The sequence below is a fragment of the Neolamprologus brichardi genome, chromosome 1 (assembly GCF_056152115.1).
Source record: "Neolamprologus brichardi isolate AB-2024 chromosome 1, ASM5615211v1, whole genome shotgun sequence".
NCBI classification, from domain to species: Eukaryota; Metazoa; Chordata; class Actinopteri; order Cichliformes; family Cichlidae; genus Neolamprologus; species Neolamprologus brichardi.
In genome coordinates, this window is record NC_142104.1 from 5,813,164 (window position 1) to 5,833,965 (window position 20,802).

General features: G+C 39.8%; 1 protein-coding gene across 2 annotated transcripts in view; it reads right to left on the reverse strand.

Moving 5' to 3' along the window:
* The window catches only part of adamts18 (ADAM metallopeptidase with thrombospondin type 1 motif, 18), a 62,217-nt gene extending 45,953 nt beyond the window's left edge, over positions 1-16,264 (reverse strand). Inside the window, exons 1-4 of one of the 2 annotated variants that reach the window (XM_087843315.1) lie at positions 15,964-16,264; positions 15,592-15,673; positions 14,768-15,081; positions 3,420-3,702 (exon numbers count right to left, since the gene is read on the reverse strand). In XM_087843315.1, coding sequence (XP_087699441.1) covers positions 3,420-3,702; positions 14,768-15,081; positions 15,592-15,673; positions 15,964-16,065 — 781 coding nt within the window. In that variant the 5' untranslated portion in view covers positions 16,066-16,264. Of the gene's footprint in view, positions 1-3,415; positions 3,703-14,767; positions 15,082-15,591; positions 15,674-15,963 lie in introns of those variants that run through there. The other variant, XM_087843344.1, reaches the window with a different exon arrangement.
* Positions 16,265-20,802: the final 4,538 nt, after the last annotated feature.

Below are 20,802 nucleotides of genomic sequence, written 5' to 3' on the forward strand. Positions count from 1 at the left end.
CACCAGTGAATGCAGCATAGCAATTTGAATGAAAAGCTGAATCCCTGGAAAACTGAATATGTGGTATGATTTCATCTTACTTTTAGGACAGGGGTCCCCAATCCCAGTCCACGAGGGCCGGTGTCCCTGCAGGTTTTAGATGTGCCCTTGATCCATCACAGCTGATTTAAATGGATAAATTACTTTCTCAACATGTCTTTGGCTGTATCCCAATTCAGGGTCTGCAGCCTTAAAGTACGCAGCCTCAACGATCCTCAAGGGCCGCGTACTTAAAGACCGCTAAGGCCGGAAGTGCGAGGCTTGTGAAATGGGACGGTCTAGCCTCCGTCGCGCTGCCCAGGTTGCCTAGCAACCATGATACTAACCGCTGGAAACGTTTCATACAGCTTTGTTTGACAGAAATGAAGGAGAAAATCTTTTGTTCATTTGTTTGTTTGTTTCTACATGAGCTTTGATCATTCTCTGTAAGATTAAGCTCAGCTATTGAACGGCGTATATTTTAAAGTAAAGGCTTTAAAACCAAGTTAGTACAAACGTCACTAATGTCACATAACTTTGCCGACATGTGGCCAACAGTAATGTTTTCATGTTCTTCGTTAGTAAACATTTGCACATAAATAAGCGACATAATATTCAGTACTTACTTAAAGTTTACTCTTCAGGCGCCCCTCATCCGCTGTTTTTTTCGGCAAAATTATCCACACCCACTGCCGCACTATGCATTCTGGGATATGTTGGGCCACGAAGTCTACACCGCCACATCCTTAAAATTCAGGAAATTAAGGAGGCATTTGAGGGCCGCATTTCGAGCAGCCTTCGAATTGGGACAGCCTTCGTCGTGTCGCGGTGACGTAATCGGCCTTAAAATGCGGCCTTTAAGGCTGCAGACCCTGAATTGGGATACAACCTTTAAGTTCTCCAGAGGCCTGGTAATGAACTAATCATTTGATTCAGGTGTGTTGACCCAGGGTGAGATCTAAAACCTGCAGGGACACCGGCCCTTGTGGACTGGGATTGGGGACCCCTGTTTTAGGATAACATGCACACAAGCAAACTTTTTAGGCTTTGGGATGTGAACAAAGTCATTATTCTGCTACATTATGAAGCAGAATAATGATGGATGTACAGCAACTCTGTCACAATATACTGCCAATATACTGCCAGACTGTGTTTCATGGTGGTGTCGATACTGTAGTATCATTTCTTCTCTATTTTTGTCCTCACATACACTGCCACAAATCTCAGACTTTATTAGAAAATTATATCTTCTATAATCATTCATCGTGAAAGCTGCAAAGTTCTAGCTTCAAGTCTTTGGCCTTATTTCCCATCCTGACATGCACTTTAGAGACCCTTTTAATCATTTGAGACTACGACTACACAGCTTTTCTTAGAACAATACTTTTGCTGACTGCAGTCTTGCTTTCTTTATTTAGCGAATTCTGCAACTAATATTAGATTTAGCTTTTATATCTCCCAGTGAACAATGTTTGATGTATTAACGTAGTCACTTTTGGTCTGCCTGATTGTGTTTTAGATACAACTGATCCAGTTTCCACGCAGCATTTTAGAGTGTAATGCGCTTCCCCCTCAGAAACCTTCAGTCTAGACACAATTTGACACTGGAAAAGAACCTCCTGGCTTGGAATAATTTGACTTGTGACAATTTCACATGGATCTGGTGCTGTCCAGTCTCACAATGTTACTTAAAAAGCATTCAGTATAGAAGGTGAATGACGGCTGCAGGTTGATTTACTTGAACAAGCCTTTGCTGAGCAGATCAAATTCACCTTAGTAAATGCTGCTTCAGCGGAAAGATACAACTTCAGGAAATCTGATCTTTTCTTTTTGATTACTGACTTTAAAATAGCAGAATCAGACTTTCTGAACCCACAGCACATACACATAAGTTAAAACCTGTTATTATAAAGTGTTATAAACCTCTATGGTGATATTTTTTGTTTCACTTGTTTTATCAGAGCTTTCTTTATCCTGCCAGAGTAAACTCTGAACAGAATCAAACATAATGTTTAATTAGAGATGATAGTAATAAAACATAATCAGTTAGTTGAGCCAATGAGTTAGTGTGTAGTAACATGAAAGCTCAGAATAAATAACGGGAGATTAAGACACAGGTTCTTTACATGACAGTTCACATCTTGTATGTAACTGTTTAGTTTCAAAACTGGACAGTATGTGGCTGGCAGAAATAATTAATATTTCCTTCACCTTGAACTGTACATTTTAAATACAACAGCAGTAATGTTTAAGAAGTTAAGACTGTAAAAGTGTCCTATGTAACATGCAGCACATAAATATTCTGTACATATGCAAGCCACGCAGTTTAATGGTAAGATGAAACTTGTGTTATGAAAACGTTGAATAGCTGAATAGGAAGATTTGCAGAGGGACACCGGCCTTGCACATCTCCCCTTCTAGAAGATGCATGCTTAAATGAAGATGAATAAAGACGAATAAAGGTTTTGTGAAAATGACTACTGAGTCCGGTGCCGTCTCTGGAAGCCTCGAGGAATAAAAAAGAACCGGGGTGAAACTGATTTCGTAACAATAGATGTAAAGGATAGAAATGCTTGTCTACCAGATATATATATATATATATATATATATATATATATATATATATATATATATATATATATATATATATATATATATAGAGAGAGAGAGAGAGAGAGAGAGAGAGAGAGAGAGAGAGAGAGAGAGAGAGAGATAGATATATAGATATATAGAGATATATATAGATATAGATATATAGCGATATAGATATAGATATATAGATATATAGATATATAGAGATATAGATATATAGATATAGATATATAGCGATATAGATATATAGATATAGATATATAGATATAGATATATAGATATATAGATATAGATATATAGAGATATAGATATAGATATATAGATATAGAGATATAGAGATAGATATATAGAGATATAGATATAGATATATAGATATATAGATATAGATATATAGATATAGATATATAGATATAGATATATAGAGATATAGATATAGAGATATAGATATAGATATATAGATATATAGAGATATAGATATAGATATATAGAGATATAGATATATAGAGATATAGATATATAGATATAGATATATAGATATAGAGATATAGATATATAGATATAGATATATAGAGATATAGATATATAGAGATATAGATATAGATATATAGATATAGATATATAGATATATAGATATAGATATATAGAGATATAGATATATAGATATAGATATATAGAGATATAGATATAGATATATAGATATATAGATATAGATATATAGATATATAGATATAGATATAGATATATAGATATAGATATAGATAGATAAATATATATAATAAAGGAAAGGAATTAAAGGTTCCCTTACATACATTGCTTGCGGTGTCCACAGAAGTGTTGCCTCTGCAGCTTTCCATGCTGGTTGTCATGATGCTGCTGCTGTTGATGATAATCATGAAGGTAAGGGTTGCCAGGTCTAGAAGAACTGACGTCAGAGGGGCTTCTGGATCTTCTGTGGACAATGTGCTCTGCTGAGCGCTTGTACAGTACATGCGGGTGATGACCATTGGGGGCACTGTAGTTGTGTTGTCTGGCCAGATGTCGGGGTAGAGGGGCGATCAAATACTCCTCCTGAGACACACGGATCAACCCTGACTGCAATCACAATAAGTAGAAAGGGTTACAAGAGAATTCTTCTAGATAAACTATATAATAAGAGTTAAGACAAAACAGATTTGACAGATTTGAACTGCATTTTACAAAGTGTACACACAAATCACCTCTACAATGGTATTTGAGTCCACACTGCCAAGCTTTGTCAAAGCCTCAGTGTAGCTAAAGCAGCTGTTTCCAGAAATCCTTTCTACTGTATCACACATATCACCTCAAGATCCACCCACCACAACCTCACTCATTCTTCGAACCCAAACGCTATCCTAACATTAGGCAGATGTGCACTCTAAGAGTTTACAGATGTTAAGGAGAGAAAAGGTCTTATTTAATTGGAAGACAGAACACCGTGAAATTACTGGTGGGGAGATTTTTAAGAGCTGGGATTTGTTTTTAATTGATTTCAACAAAATCTAAACTGTGTGCGCAACTAAAATGAGATCACTCGCGGTTAGAGCCTTACTTCAAAATATAATTTACTGAAAACAGACTACACTGCAGCACTTCTTGCTGACATTGTCACATCACTGCCAGCATTTGATTTCTTCCTGGGTTTGTTTTTGATATAGTATTTGTCCAGTGTACTGTGTGTTTTCTCAAAAGTTTATTGTTCATTCAATTTAAGTCTAACAGGAAATATTTTTGGAACTGATTAAGATAATGGAAGTCAAGTAAGAAAGAGAATAAATCCAAGAAAAAAAAGAGATCTTTTAGTGCTGGAAATGTTTATCATCTTGGCTTTTAAATGGTAAGTAAAGTGCCTTTTTCTTTACTCTCCTGACACATACTTCTCACATTTTACTTGCGACGTGGCGAACTAATGATTTATTTATGTCACCTCTACTTGAAAAGAATATAAAAACACAGGCATGCTTCAAATGGCTGGAGAAACACTCAAAATGTTAGGATGCTTGACAGGCTTTGTTTGCAGGGTTCGTCCCGAAACACATTATGAACCCAATCCAATTGTCCTGCCTGCCGTAATAATGTCAAAGCAGTGTTTTGGCGTGCCGTAACCGGCCTCAGAACGAGAGATAAAGCTACTGAACCTTAAACATTCCGTCTGACCACGGTATTCTACCTAATTCACTCTGCAACTCTACAAATGTACACAGAATAGCTGTGCAATCAATCAGGCGCACACTCACTGCAATACACTCGCTGACCCAGTGACCTATGGCCTTTTTGTGTGTCATCTAGCTCACCATCTGTGTGTGTGTGTGTGTGTGTGAGAGAGAGAGAGACAGAGAGAACTAGCGAGAGAGAGAGTGACAGTGCCCTGCTCCTGTTGAACTGACCCCATTCCGCCCAGACTAGCAGGTGGCAAAATAAACAGAGGCTGGACAAAAGGGAAGCCATGGTGAGGCTCTTGTTGTGAAAACAGTGCCTGGATATGTGGCAGACTGCCATCATCAAGCCCATCCATTCATCCATCGAACCATCCATCTCTATAACCATCCAGCTCCCAGTTGATCACCCAACTGTCCATAAATCTTCTACGTCTTCCATCAATCTTGGTGCAACGAGAAGTTTTACAGGAAGCTAACTGTCAAATGTTATTATCTTGACTATATGTAACGTCCACATGGTCCAGTGGCTGGGAGTTTTGTTCTGCAATCGCAATAGTTTGAAGCCCAGCATATCAACACATGCCAAAACAAACCTTATGCTAGCTACTCCACGACTACTTGCTCCAGCTGTGTTGCACTGCGAACACATTGTGGAAAGAAAAATTTCCCTCTGGGTCATGAATAAAATATATCAACTCAAAGAAATGAATTAAGAGAGAGAAAATGCCCTTGGCGAAAAATTGACTGTGGCTTCCTAAAATAGTTTGGAATTCAAAACAGAGCTAGAGAAGGTCAAAGGAGGTGTCTCCAATCAGCACACACCGCTGTCGCCTCTCGTTTACCCATCTTTTCATCTGCCTGGCATTCAGCACATACCTGGCCTGCAAAAACATACACCTAATCAAATATTCCTCTTTAAAGATGAAACATTTATTTATTATTTATCTTTTTTTCTCCTTCAATTAAATGATAACAGTTTAATCATGAGTAAGACATAATTTTACATTTTTCCCCACTGAAGCAATGCATTCAGAATGCCATGATGTTACAGATGGAAGGTCTCTTTATAATAATGTAAAGCCCTTACCGTACAATGCAAAGCAATGCAAACAAATTCATGATGTAAAGTCACCATGAGATGACAAATAACTTTGTAACCATAAGAATCCTACATTAAAATTAAAGAAACACAAAGATCTGAACTTGATTAGTGCAAAACTCACATCCCTGCTTGTGCTCTGTTTCTCTCTCTCTATAGCTGCGTCACCAAATCTGCCAGCTCTCCACTTTCTTTTCCAGCAGATAGCAGATGGAAGAGTCTGTGATGATAATGACAGGAAACGAATTCCATCTGCAACAATGGTTAAAATATGGTTCTGTGTCTGCTTGTGTTTTTATGTCAATGTATAGATTGAACTTTCTTTTGTCAGCATGTTTTGTGTTTTAGTGAATACCAAAGTATGACGTTATAGTAGACTCTTAATGTTGGACACAGCTGCCAACACCGCATACACAAAGGAGTATGTTGCAAGGCGTGAGCGCTAAGTAAGCAGAGCATAAATAGGCTTTTCAAGCGCAGTGACAAGGTGAGAGGTCAGAGAAGATTACTGCGTGTTTACACACTGAAGCTGAGTGTGCTTTAATATGGTGGGATCATGCTCAAAGCTCATTTGCTCACACTCAAATTCCCATTTTCCTCTGCTCACCCTGCTTTTCTGCTAGCTCTCAGGTTTTTATTGAAAAGAATGTCCGACGGTGCTTTGGACAAGTAAGGACTTTGTTTTGCTAAATTACGGATGTTTGGCTAAGTTCGTAATACTGAGGAGAGTCTACCTCCCCTGACACCCCACAAGCCTCTATTGGTGTAATAATGGATATATTAAAAAGCTGGATATAACACTGAAAGTCTGCTTTGTTGCCAAAATTTTCCCAGTTGTCTTTTGCTGCCCAAAGCTCTTCTGCAGCTGAAAAAGAATTTTCCCATAGACCACAATAAGAAAAGACACCTCCAACTGTAACACAGGCCATTTTTTTCTCCCTTTCTATTATGAATTTTTGATCCGCGGTGGTTTCATATTTGTAAAGCTTTGCCAACGCCTACAAAATTTTTGCTTGCTGTTCCTGACATCATCACAACATGCAAACTTTATGAGATTAGTTGAAATCTAAAAGCAGGCCAGTGAATGAGCAGTGGGCAGAATAACACTGGTACATTTTCCAAGCTACCAATTTTCACTCAAATGAGCATTTTTCATCTTTTAATCCGTAAACAACTCTAGGTATATGCATCAAGCATGTTTTATTTACTTTTTCATGTAGTTGTAAGAGTGACTATTTCAAGAACGTAACCTTTGCAGCTGTCAAAAGGCCAAGTTAGACTAATCAGATTAAATAAAGATAAGCTTCCTGCCTTGTATGTAACATCAATCGATTGATTAGTGTCAGATTTGAACCCTTCTGGATGTGTGAAAATGGCAACAGCTTAGTTGTCTAGGATTACACATACAGTCATAAAATCAGAGCGTGATGCTTTCAAATCTCACTCGCCACCCAAAGCACTTGTGCTATAGTTTCTTATTCAGTAAAGTGATAAAGCATGAAAAACATGCTATGAAAAACTAAATCTAACCTATGATTGATCTTGCATTATGTGACCCAGCTCTTCTAGTTCTTCAGGCACAATAAAGACTAAAAGTTGCACTACCTCAGCATCGGTTGACTTGACCACTCTGACATCTTTATTGTGTTTTTTTCCGAGAGAAACATAACATTACTCAAAATGCCAGTACCATTTGAGGAAAGCACACTACTCTTGTACTCATCTATAGATTTACAGATGAAATGATAGATAAGCTGATTCTTTTTCAGGCACAATCTTCAAAGACCACAGAAAGGCCACCTGTAAAGTTGATAGAGAAGACCTCTACTTATCTCTCTACATTGACACTTGTAAGACCTTACTAGATTAAAGGGATGAACACTCTCTGCTAAACACCACTTTAGTTTTCACCCCACATTCACACATTTCTCATAACGTCACAGTCAGATTACAGGTTCAACAAAGTCACCTTCAGTCAGCAAAGTCGCTATTTCGTACATGAGAAAAAACGTCTTCGTTTCCTTGGATAAAGTCAGCACAAGCTCTGTTTCTTTAGCAGCACAACTGTCATGGTAGACGGCAACTTTAGCTTGTCTCTGTATAAACTGCAGCCTCTTTTAAAGTTCCCTACCATGATATTATAAGGCAAATGAGTAAGTGCTTACATGCTGTTTAAGACTTGGGACGAGCGGTGAGAAGCCCCAAGCCGGTGATTACTGAGCTCTAAAGCACATCTGCACTCCAGCTCAGCAAAGAATCACGTGAACACAGTGTGTGTGGCGAAGAGGGGGGGGAAAAAAATCACACAGGAGCAAAGGAGAGCCCTCAGGCATCTAACTAATTCAATAGAATCACAATCTGAGTAATTATAGTCTGCTTATGTGAATTATGTGTGTTTAAAATGGGGTAAGAAATGGGTAAAGAAGACATGTTAATTTCGGAACTGGGATCAAAAGAAGAAAAGAGCCAAGCAGCAATGACAGGGCAGGACATTGGTTGAATTTCTCTATGTTTACTTTCAAATGACTGTATTTCCCAGCACAGTGGAGTTTTCTTATTTAAAAAATTACTATCACTGAATTGGACCTGGACTATTTACAAACACTCTTATTAGTGATAGCATATATGGATAACTCTCTTCATGTACAGCTCATTAGAATCGCAATGTGTCAATAGCCTGAGGTCACGCAGCTTGTTTATCCACACTAATTGCCTTTGAACAACCTACTGACACTACTGAGCATGTCTACGGAACAGAGAAGAGGTGGGCACACACAGAGTGAGAAACTGATGGTGTTGGTTGAGTCTTTTGTCGGTTGGAGCCCTTGGGCATGGGCTCGCTCAATTATCCCATGTAGACACAGCAGGGAGCAGGAGGGCTACTCCCACACCAGTCCATAAAAATGGAAATGTCCTCTTTCAACGTGCCATTACTCTCTATAAGTGGGTTACAGTGCAGCTTTAGCACTTTTACTAACTAATATAGCACTACTGCGTTGCAAATGAGGCAGGAGTGTAATTCAAATCAATTCAAAGACTCTATAAGTCCCAACAGCAACAGCATTTACAAATCACTTCTAGCACAGCGCAAGTTTGAACTGCATGCAGTTGTACGACCAGACAGGCATGCAAAAGATTACAACATGCTGACATCCAAAGTCGCAGGTATTACAAATATCACACCTATACCATAGCTCTCTCCATTAAAGGTGTACGTCATGAGTCTTAATGAAGTTTTGAGGAACGTAAATGCAAATGTGAGTTACTTTAACTGATTTATCTGTGATGATGTCTGAAAAGGGTTTTATTTACTGCTCATTACTCTATTAACGAGGCAGTTCTAAGTTTTCTGCAGGTCTGGACTGTTTTACAGCAGCACCAGTCAATGTGCTGCAGTGGTGACAACAGTAGGTCAGATTTGATGTATGGCCTCTGTTTGTAGAAGTTGCAGCATCCACTTGAGCACTTCAACAGTGGCCATTAGTCTTGTGTGAGAAAGACCTTGCACAGCATAGAAAGGACGTACAAGCACACACACACACACCATCCCACACCCATGCTGAGAGCCTGACCCCCCTCTCCTGCTGGCATCTAACAGCGGGCACTACATCACTGTCAGCATCCAGACCACCAGGGAAAAAGCTCCGGGCCACTCTACTCGTGTAGCGCCAAGATCTGAGCTCCTCTGTGGCCCGGCCCAGTCGCTGAATTATGGCCAAGCCAGGGAAGTATGTTGTAGTGGGAAGATGTTCCAATTTGTTGGGCTTTACAGATAATGGACAGGTACAAATAGCCCAAAAGATGTCCGGAAATCAGTCATTCAAGTGTCATTTTAACTCTCCAAAAGCCTAGGGGATTGGCAGCACACATCATATATTGTCTACATTCCAACCCTGTGGATGAGTAATCATATGCTGTCTCAGCCCCATTAGGAGTCTAACAGGATTACAATATGTTGAATATTCAGTGCAAGCAAGCACTTCAATGTCCTGTTTGGCTAAGTAGTGTCATTTTCAGGTTTATTTTCCCACACAACATCTTTGGGTAGGACTAACTTTTAAATCATCAATATTCAATAAAAAATCAACCAACTCTTGATTGGAATTTGATGTTAGCAAAAATTTAGCAAGAGACGATGTCACATTTTCACAAAAAGAAATGAAGCTCAACCTCCCGTATATTCACAGTGTGAAGTGTTCAACAACAACAAAGTACATCCAGCATCAATAACAACGCCTGGGAAAAGAGCAAGCATCTTCACGCCACAGGGAGTCCCATGCCTGGTGGAGTTGAACAGAGGGTGTAAGTTCAGCTCTCCTCTTACAACAGTCACCGGTGCTTGCCACAAGCCTCAGAGCTGTGTCAACGATGGCTATCAAACACTGAGTTTGACCTTCCTGAAAGGATGAAAGTGAATGGAGGAAAGACAGAGGAGGTGTGTATTGACACTTTCTTTAATGTTTTTACTCTCACACTTGATTGTTCAAACACATCTTTAAGCTATAAATTGTGGTACCTGGGGGGTTGCTGGATCATTACGACCCTAATAAAGATCCAAGAGGTCTCATTCATGAGCTTAACAGACATGTTATGAGGAAATTACGGCTCAGTAGTGTGTGGACAGTCCATTGACAGCTGTGGGCAGCTCTGGACTGCCTCTCCACCTACAAAGTATCAGCTGTCAAAAGGGGTCAGCGTCAAAAATATGTAGTACTACTTGTCTGTGGTCTACTTATGGTTGTGCTGTTGTTTGTCCATCAGCCAGCCGCAAAGAAGAGCAAAGTTATAACTTACAAAGTGTTTGGAGGACTGCTTGGGAGCATGTTTGTATTGGGTGAAAACCTTTGTCCATAGGGTCCATAGGCAAATACCTCCACAAATGGATACAACCACAGTAGCATAAATTAAACATTACTTTAGATATTTAAAACAAAGGTGACTGACCAAGAATGTTCTTGCAATGTGGTTTCACCCAAATACTTGACCATTCAGACATTCAACAGTGCATCGGTTATAGAGACAGAATGTCTTGGTTCCATGACAAAAATCCAAAGGTGCTTTTCCCATGAGACTTCAGGTTATTGCAGAAAATATACTCTGTGGGAAATGAAGGTATATGATATTTTCACGACTACCTACTTGTTAGCAAAAGGCTTCCCTGGGACACATATTAGCTTAGCCTGGGACACAGGCCTCATTTAAAGTATATCACTTTAAATAGTGGGGTACATGTCTGATGGTCTTTATTTTAAAAACGTAGCTCCACTTAAATGGTCCTATAATGGCCATCTACACTTTACCTCTTCTGCTTTAACTATCAAGTAGAAACAATAGCTCATTGGGTACCATGTTTGCTGCATCAACTTATGAACTATAGAAATCCTAGAGAATGGATTAGTTTATCTGGATCTAAGCCACTGAAGACCAGAGACCTCAGGCTGACTCTGACCTGGCCTGTCGGGTCTTGGGAAAGGTTGTAGTAATGGTCATGGTCAGCTATACCAGCGGTCCCCAACCCCCGGGCTGTGAGTCGTTTGGTACCGGGCTGCGAGAGTTGAGGCTCAGGTGTGAAATGTATGGTTTTCAGGGTTTTTATCGGTTTTCAGCGTTATTTTGTTATCGTTTTTATCATTAACTCGGTTTTCCTGGGTCTTTTCACGTGTGTTATGAATAAATCTTCTTTTTTTTCGGCACCGGTACTAGTTTTATTTTGTTGTATTTATCCGCGACACCTTAAAAGCCGGTCCGTGAAAATATTGTCGGGCATAAACCTGTCCGTGGCGCAAAAAAGGTTGGGGACCGCTGAGCTATACCACTATCTGATATAACCAGCCCAATGGGGGGTGTATTTGACGCTCAAACATTTAAGTTCTGAACACCGCCAAGTCACAAACAATGCTATTTAGAGCAGTCACACTGCTCAAGTCGAAAATGTTTACAAATGTACCACAATATACTTCACAAGGTACTGCAAATTTACTACAAGGCAATGCATCTTAAACCACTTCAAACCACTTTAACTGTGGTTTAAGACGCATCATATGTTAATGTTGTATTTCTAAGGGTTGGCAGAGAATAGTAAAGGCCGGACAGAATTCAGATCTGCTGTGCTTACCCAGTAAGGAGTTTCCTATCCTGGGAAGGTGCTAGAAAGACAGAGGGGAGCTATAAATCATTTGTTTTCTGGACTCACACAGGTGGTGAGCAGCTCTGAACTTGAACATTGTAAAGACCTGTTAAGAGTTCAGGTTAAGTCCCGCCAACCCCCACATACACCAATGAATAGAAGATTTAGGTCAAGCGGCACAGTGACCTCAGATGAGAAACCTTCAAAAGAAGAAAGAGAGAAGACCCCTCCCCAACCCCCAACACCATCCACTTCTCTTACAAATCAGAGAGCATTACATCTAAAGAGGCATCCTTTCATCTCTCGTGCAAAAGTGAGGCAGACAACTTTGGTTCATTCAAGAACAGAAGGTGCTTTTACAGGTCATGGAGAAAGTGATTAAACCCAACAAATAACACCATGTTTAATTAATAAGGATTTACAGTAGAAAATCCCACTATGCAAGTCATTCATCCAGCTATCCCACTCTGCTCTTAATACCACCCTGGTCTTCATTTTAACAGTTGAATCCCACTCCCATCTGTTTAAAAAAGAAAATGTCCCAGCCCTGATTTGGCCCAGGGTCTGGTGCTGAAACCTCTGCTTTTATTAAAACGCAAGGTCCACAGCTCTGTTTCAGACACTGTCTTTTCCCTTTTCTTCCATTTCCTTGTTTCTGTTGAAAGGAGACAATGAAACAAAGAACGAGAAAACGTTTTTCTTCCCATCTCCACCTCACTTCTTCTCACCTCATTTCTTCTCCAAAGCCCTTTGACATAAACAGAGCCCATCTCTCCAACTCTCTATAAAGAGACTATCCAGCCTCCCTGGGAGCTTGAACCACAGACAATAAATTCACATTACTCTTGCACAACACTTTCTCTCGTGTGCTGCCTCCCAACCTGGCCCAGCTCACTTTTCATTCATTACTTTACCCTCTTTTCCATTTTCTCTCTTGTATCCTTGTCTTCCTCTTTTTTCTTCCTTTCTTCCTTCAACCAATGTCTTTAATCCCACCGTAATCTTTTACTCAAGCCCATCAGTGCAGTGAGCACACTTGAATGACTCTTTCCTCATTTATACCTAATCCAAATTTTTTAAGCAGAGGGCTAGATGAAAAGAAGGGGTTAAATGTCTTTATTGTCCTAAAGCTCGTAGCAATTCAACACAGACAGACTGATTTTTACAAAGAGACAGAGTAAATGGTTGGTACCAGAGTATCCTTTCAGTGTACTTGTCATTGTGTCTTACTTAATTCTTTTATTTTGGAGAAAACTCTGTTTATCTGCTAGAAATATAACGATAACAAAACATCCGTCAGTGGCCCAGTGGTCGGACTTGGAAGAGGAAAACAAAAACTTGAAAATGTTCAGGAAGAGTAAAAAATAGATCAAAGTGTTTGTACCAACTCATTCAAATGCAATCACAACCCAATCACACTGTGTCCTCGCGGCTCTTTTAAGCGAACGGGTCAGTGGTGTTTTATTGTTAGCGGGAGCTAGCCTAATGAAAGGGACAATGCAAAGATTAGCAGTGCCAGCCAGGCGGCTCAAACTTCACCCTGGCTTTAATTGCTGTGAACAAGAGGAGATGTAGAGGGAGGGCAAACAGAGGACAAAAGAGGAGGGCAAGCGCAGGAGGAGTAGGTAAGACGAGGTATGGAGCTTAGATGATAAATTTAAGTATGGCATTTATGGGGGTATAATATGTCCATCTGGTCCATGCTGGTATGGTATGTGTCTATAGCACTGAATGTGATCTTTTAAACATCTAATAAACCAAAGAAAATAGTGAAGCTTATAGATGACCAATAGGCACAAAAGACACACACTGCATGCCACTAGTGGATGTATGCATATGCACATAGACAGATTTCATTGTTTTGACTTGGTGGTAATTAATGCTTTATGAAAAGATTTACATTGTTGCCTCCAGCTGTGTTTGTGGAGTCCCTCCCTTGAGTTTATTACAGAGCTGCGGCATCACACAGCAGCAGGATCCATATGAGCATCTCCAAAGCAAATTTTTCCAGAGTGCTAAAGTAACTAGGCTATCTGAGCTATCCCTGTCCTGAATCTTCTTTAGTAAAACGTGTTGATATTATCTTGTAATTTATAATGCTTGTTCCTAAATGTTGACCTACACCATTACTTACAAGGTGCACCACTGGGCGAGTGGTTGAAGAAAACTGCATTGAGTAATGGCCAAAATTACACTGTAGCACAGTGGTCAAGGAAAAAGTGATGACATCCCTGACTAAATTATGGCCTTTTTGCTGTAGCAGTGTAACTTTTCTCTCCTCTTCTACTCTTTTCCTTTTATTCTTTCTCTTATGTCCTCTCCTCCCTGTGTTCAAAGCAGTTCCAGACAAAGCACCAAACACTGATGCTTACACTCATGGGTAATGATGTCATGTTACAGTTCACCCATGATATGACCAAAGTCTGACAATGGTGCATCAAAACAGCTGGAATGCTAGAGGACACGAAGCATCCAAGGACAAATAAAGGCATGGAACTTGAGGTAGGGGTGGAGTGCAAAATCTGCTGTGTGAGAGCCTTTCAGCTCCACAAACTTATCAGAAACTGAAAAAAAAAAATTCCCATTAGGGTTGTGAAATTATCTAAATTGACTTAGAAGTGTTTTGTCAGCCTTTCTTGAACTAAGTAGAAGCATGTAATCAGTTTAAGAATAAAACCATGTAATTGAGGTAAAACATAAAATGATTCAGTTTTTCATGTAACAAAAGCTCAGCCAGAGGTTACTGACACTTACCAGTCCAGAACATGTCGATATGGCTGCAGAGGAGGCCGACTGGTTACGGATAAATCCCTGATAAAGGCAGTTGTGAACCTTTGCATCATCCATTACTGTGGTGATGCCATTTGAGCTGATCATCTGCACAGTGAACCCAGGGCCAACCACCGAAGATGGATGCAGGTGAAGGTGCATGTCATGCCCAAAGGCAGAGAGGCGATAGTGCAGAGAAGGAGGCAAGGACCTTTTGCTGCGATGGCTTCGCCTTGTCACATCATGGGTCAGGTACGCTCCCTGAGAGTCCACTTCCACAGGGGTTACAAATACATAGTCTGATGATAAGGGATAGAAAGACTACATCAAAAAAATCTGATGTCAAATACTTTAGCACAAAGACATCCTGTTTTAACTACAATTTTCAGTATAATTTAGAATATGCATAAGTCACCAAGCTGTCATTTTCATTCAAACATCTCTCTTTCATCATTGTTATTTTCAGCATCCAAACCTTTCAATAGTATACCTCTGGAAAAAGTGTTGGGAGTAAACAAAAGTATGTAAATCACATTCTGGAAAGCGGAGGACAGAAATGGGAGTCCTTGAATAAGTACTGCACTCACTGGTTCATGTAAACAAGCGTTTCTATCATTTCCATCCACATAAGCAGTAGTCATGTCACACTGTGTAACAAGTAATATTCTTCACTGTTTAACAAAGCTGTCTCTGGTCTAGTAACTGATTCAATCTTGGCATTTATCTCACTTTATTCACATTCTCCCTATAAACATGGAACACAGCCAGCTGGAAGAAACATCCTCAGATGTGAAAAGACAAGCACTCACCATGATTTAATCCGTGGCTGTTGCTGGAAGAATAGCTGGCTGAAACGGTGTGGGAGGCCTGTGAGCAGTAAATGTGCAGCGTCTGAAAGAAAAAAAAAATCATAAATGGACAGGTAGCAACAGGTTACAAGCAGCAGAAAACTGGGAGCCAAAAGGGGATATCGAGCTCCTCTACTGAAACATGAGTTGCACTTGAGATTAATTTGGGATCACTTTTCACCGCAATGAATGTGATTAGACAAGTTTGTCGCTGATTTAGTCCTGCTGATAAGAGACAACTGCTTGTTTGTTTTTTTTCTCCCAAACTACACGTGCATGTGCTGAATTTAAAAGTGCACACGTATATATTTTTCGGATGTAAGTGCAACATGCCTTGAAAATACTCCAGGACAAGAGGGTGGAGAGTAGCTTGACTGAGGTGCAGCCGACCAGCGGGATTGGTAAAGTCCATAACAGAAGAAAAAGGCAATCCATGGTGATGGCATGCAAGCTCACACCTCCTCCGTTACCTCCTAAATGAGCGCAAAAGTAGTAACCTGTGGTAGCGCATAGTGCAGTTGGCACGCATTGTTTAGTGGTTCTGTCCGCCTGCTTTGCTCGCTCAGGTGAAGTCGGAAAGTTGCAGGAGCCGGTGGTGCGCGCAGACGCGGTGCGCACACACGAGAGTGTGTATGTGTAAGCGTGTGAGCGTGTGTGGCGAGAAGCGGCGGCCAGCGGTGTCGGGGATCACCGGGAGAAGCGCTGACTGAGCATTCAGCTCGGCTCTGAGAGAGCGGGCCTGCGGGATGGAGCACAAGTCAGCGGCCGACAGCCAATCAGCGCGCGGCATCATTTACCACGCGTAGATAAAAGAAGAAAAAGAGATTCTCCTCTTGACAGCGGCTGGAGTGTTGGTGCCTTCAGAGGCCGCCGGGAAATTTAAGCTTTAAAAGTTGTGTGAGCCGATGACTTAATATTTAATCAAAAGTTGACAACATCAAAGATCTGAGCGGCATTTCGAAAGGCAGACTTTCTTTGTAAGTACGAACTTTAAACTTACAATAACGCAGATTTATTTTCAAATACACCAACAAAGATGAAGCAAGATCCCACTGACGTTTTTGTTTGACCATGGAGAAAAAAGAGAGACAGCGATAACTGAAGTAGTTTTACTTAAGAAAACATCAATTTAAAAGAAAATCACGACAAAGGGAGTGCAAAAAGAAAAGTGCGGAAGTTAGGAATTTACGGCAGAATCCAAAGCAAGCAGAGAAAACCATAAATAAAATTGTCTTCCCTGAATGGTAACTTGATACCGATGTGGTTCCACTTTAAAACAAGTGATCAAGATGTGTCACACCCACGGATTTGGTCACGGTCAATGTGCAGTGGCATTTTTATTTTTTTTTAATTGTCCTACAACTCTGCCTCAGTCTCAGAAAAAGTGGAAAATAGCTCCTTATTGTGGCTGGGTTTTACATAAACAACTGGCAACAAATATGAAAGATTCCCTGAATGCAGCTAAAGGCTCAAGGTTTCATTATTCTGCTTTGACATGACAACTGCCCGGGGTCCCTGAAGTCTGTCAGACCATATTAGGTTCCATTTCATCTGCAAATGTGAAACTGTCAGCAAAGTGTTTCATCTTGTGGTTGCAAATGACATCGTGCTTTCATCACATTATACTAACATTCCAACAAAAATAGTACGAAGCGTCAATAAAGTCTGTGCCAAAACAGGAATTGGCCGAGTTAAGACAAATGCACAAGATATAAAAGAAATACAGAGCTTAGATTAAGAAAAGCAAGCAAACTGGCTGAAAAGCAGTTTGTGCCAAATTGCCACACAAATTAGCACAAATTGGTTCAAAAGCGTGGACTCGTGAACCAAAATAATTCTGGCAGCGTCTGAGGAGGATCGTGCTTTACTGATTTCCTCCTATTTGCGGCAGTGTTAATGACTATCCAATTACAGTAAATAAGGCAAAGTGGTTGCTAACTCTTTTGACATTTAAAAGTTGTGTTATTAACTTGTTAGAGTAGAAGGTTGAACACATGTCATTTGCCTGCATTAATTTGCAGCAATTAATACAATGCATTAGTTATTGTGAATAGATGACAAACACCCTGATGTTTTGCTGCACCAACAGAAACATAACTGAAGTATACTGTCAGATCTCTGCACAGAGATCAACATCACAGAGCATATTAACACTTTGTACCACCTCTTTGTGTGGATTGAATTATGAATCGCATTGTCTTAATAAAAGTACTAAATAACTGTGTGGGCTATTTAATCTTATGTTGCAAGTATGTAGGAAGTAACTACCAAATCATCTTACACTTGCTTCACTTGCTTTCCTTCAATAATGGTGCGATCAGGCAAATCCAGCACTGATAGAGTTCCACTGTGTGTTTTTCCATCTGGTCTGCTTTTACTGTTTTGGCAGTGTGTTTAGGGTCATTGTCATGCTGATAAATAAAGCCATTCAGGTGCTTTCCAAAAGTTATTGGATAGAGGATCAACTGAATGACTGTACCTTTCTGCATTTATAAGCAGAACCCCAAACCATGAGAGAACTTCCACTGTCTTTTACAGATGGCTCTAGACACTCGGTGTTGTACCTCGCTCTTGGCATTCTTCAAACATATTATTGGAAGTTTAAGCCAAAAAATTAAAATCATTCTTTGAGACCTGTTGTTACTGAATTTCAGTCAGATTCTTTTGTGTAATTTGATATATCTCAGCCTTTTCTCTCCCATGAGAATAGTTTCTTTACCGCCAGCCTTCCATTGAGACCATTTTTGATGAGACTTCAACAAATAACAGATCAATCAATGAAGAATCGTGTCAGGTCTTCACTGGATTTTTTTTCGTGTTTCGTAAGGACATGACTTTCAGATAGTTTTCATCTGCCGTAGATAGTTTTATGGCCTGCCATTTCTTCTTTTGTCCTCCACTTGTCCGGTTCCCGCGTATTTTTAAGGTCACACTGTGTCATCATTGTCATCTTTTTATTACATTCATAGACATAGAAGCAAATTATGTGGTCGTCTAATACATGTAGCGGTTAAGCTTTGCTATTTTATGCTCGAATGACAAATCTCAGTGTTAAGTCGCTTAAAAAAAAGAAAAAACATCTCTCTAAAAATGGTAAACAACAAGGACTAAAGCAATATTTCTATTAAAAAAAACTGAAAAACCTTCAGAAAGGATGGAGAACTATTACTAAAGACCAGTTAAAAGAAAAAAAAAATCCAATACATTTTTCTTGCATTAGAAAGAAAAATTTAAACACTCACTTCTGGACAGAACTGTATAATATTATGACAGCAATAATTTTTATAGAATTCTTTCTTGTCTACTGATGGAACTCAAACTATAGTCTATTTGCACAATTCTGATATATAACCCAAGAAACCTCAGACACTAAGTTCAGTAGCACATTTTGTTGTTCTTCGTGCTCTGTACTTCTGTGCTTGTCTTGTTGAAACAACTGACAGCTGACAACGCCAGCCCTCCAGTTTTCTTCACACCTTGGAACACCAGCTGTGCCAAGAAAAAGAAAAAAAACAACAATCAAACCAGACAGAGAATTCATGAACCTACGGCAGTGGAGGCTCTCCAGAAGGTAGAAGCAAAGAAAACGAGGGAAGAAAAAGAGTAAGATGACAAACAATCAGTTATACTTAAGTGATCCAGAACTACCAGCTTGTAAGCATATGGGGTATATTACCGCAGCAAATTAACCAGCCTCTGATTTGAAGGGACTCGCAGTCCCATCAATGTAACAGACAAACTGTTAATAGAAGCACATCTAACAGGATGTGCATTACAGACAATACAACAGAGTATTCAGAGAAACTGTCAGAGCATCCTGGACATTCTGGCAGAAGTAAAGATAAAGCTAATAATCAGCTATTCATTAGCTGTTATTTATCTACAGTGAGCTACATCACTTGACTGTCTTTCAGTTCAGCTCCAAAAACTGTCTCTCTGTCTCTAACATGTTGATTTTTATGTATTTAACACAAAAAGTGTAGCTTGAAGTAATTCTGGGTTGTGGGGATAGTGTGGGAGCAAGTGTGCACCATGGTGCAAACTTGGGTAGGTTAGGAAACAGTCCTTGATTACATGTAATTATCTTCTTGTAGTATTTCTTTTTCAACTGATTAAAACAAACAAAAGCACACACGCAGAGAAAAAGCAGATGTGGTTATGAGATTCCACAGCCTACACTTGGTGAGGTTTCTGTTTTTCTGCGTCTTGAAATAGTATTAATAATTCAACATATTTTAGTTGAATAGTTTTTTATTGAAGCAGGATTGTAAAAGCTGAAGCTATCTTAAATATAGGAATCTTCTAAAAAAAAAAAAAAACTTACTATCCCCTAGCATTTTTTAATTTTTAATATACTTGGCTTTCAAGACCTTCCACCCACTGTCCACAGAAATTGGGAATAAACTCTTAAGTTATATGATATAGGTTATTTCACTGGCTTATTACAGCTTATGTTTGTCATTACAATGTAAAATGCAGTTTTGGTGGCCCTAAGTGTCAGTGTAAGTGCCAGTGATTTGAGGTTGCTGGAAAATTTCCTGCACTATACTGCACTTCAGCGGGTAATTGCACTGTCATCTGTGCAGTCTGATGCAGAGTTCCTGAGGAAATAAAACCACAATGTTTCTCTGAGTTCTCAGCAAAGATTCTGATTGTAGATGTAATTGCTCATTTGACACTACAGCGCACGTCTTAGTTTCCATTGCCAGAGCCATATAAAATGCAGAAAATTAGAAAGAGGAAAGATTTGTGGTCTGAGCGGCACGATGTGGTTCTCGTCCTTTGTTCCCTGCTATTTCTGCCTCAGTGTTAATCTTTTTCTCTTAACACGGACGCCTCACTTTCTCTTCCGCTTAAAATGTTGTTTGCATTGTCGGTGGTGGCTACAGATGCTTTCAAATCTATAATCTGAGTACTGTTACACCCTAGCACACCGCAGCTTGTTGCACTCTGCCACTGTGTTGAAAGATGATGTGCTTATTTACAGCATACTAAACCCACTGTCTAAAGCCCTAAGCAGTCTCTTCCTTTCTCATCATGTCTCTGCCCCAGTTGGGTTGTTGAGTTACCAGGGTCTGTCAGGCCGATCTGTTGTTTGTTTCCCAAAAGCGATACAACATATCCAGTTACAGCTGGAAATATAAGCAGTTAGATTTCCTGGCCAACCCAGCT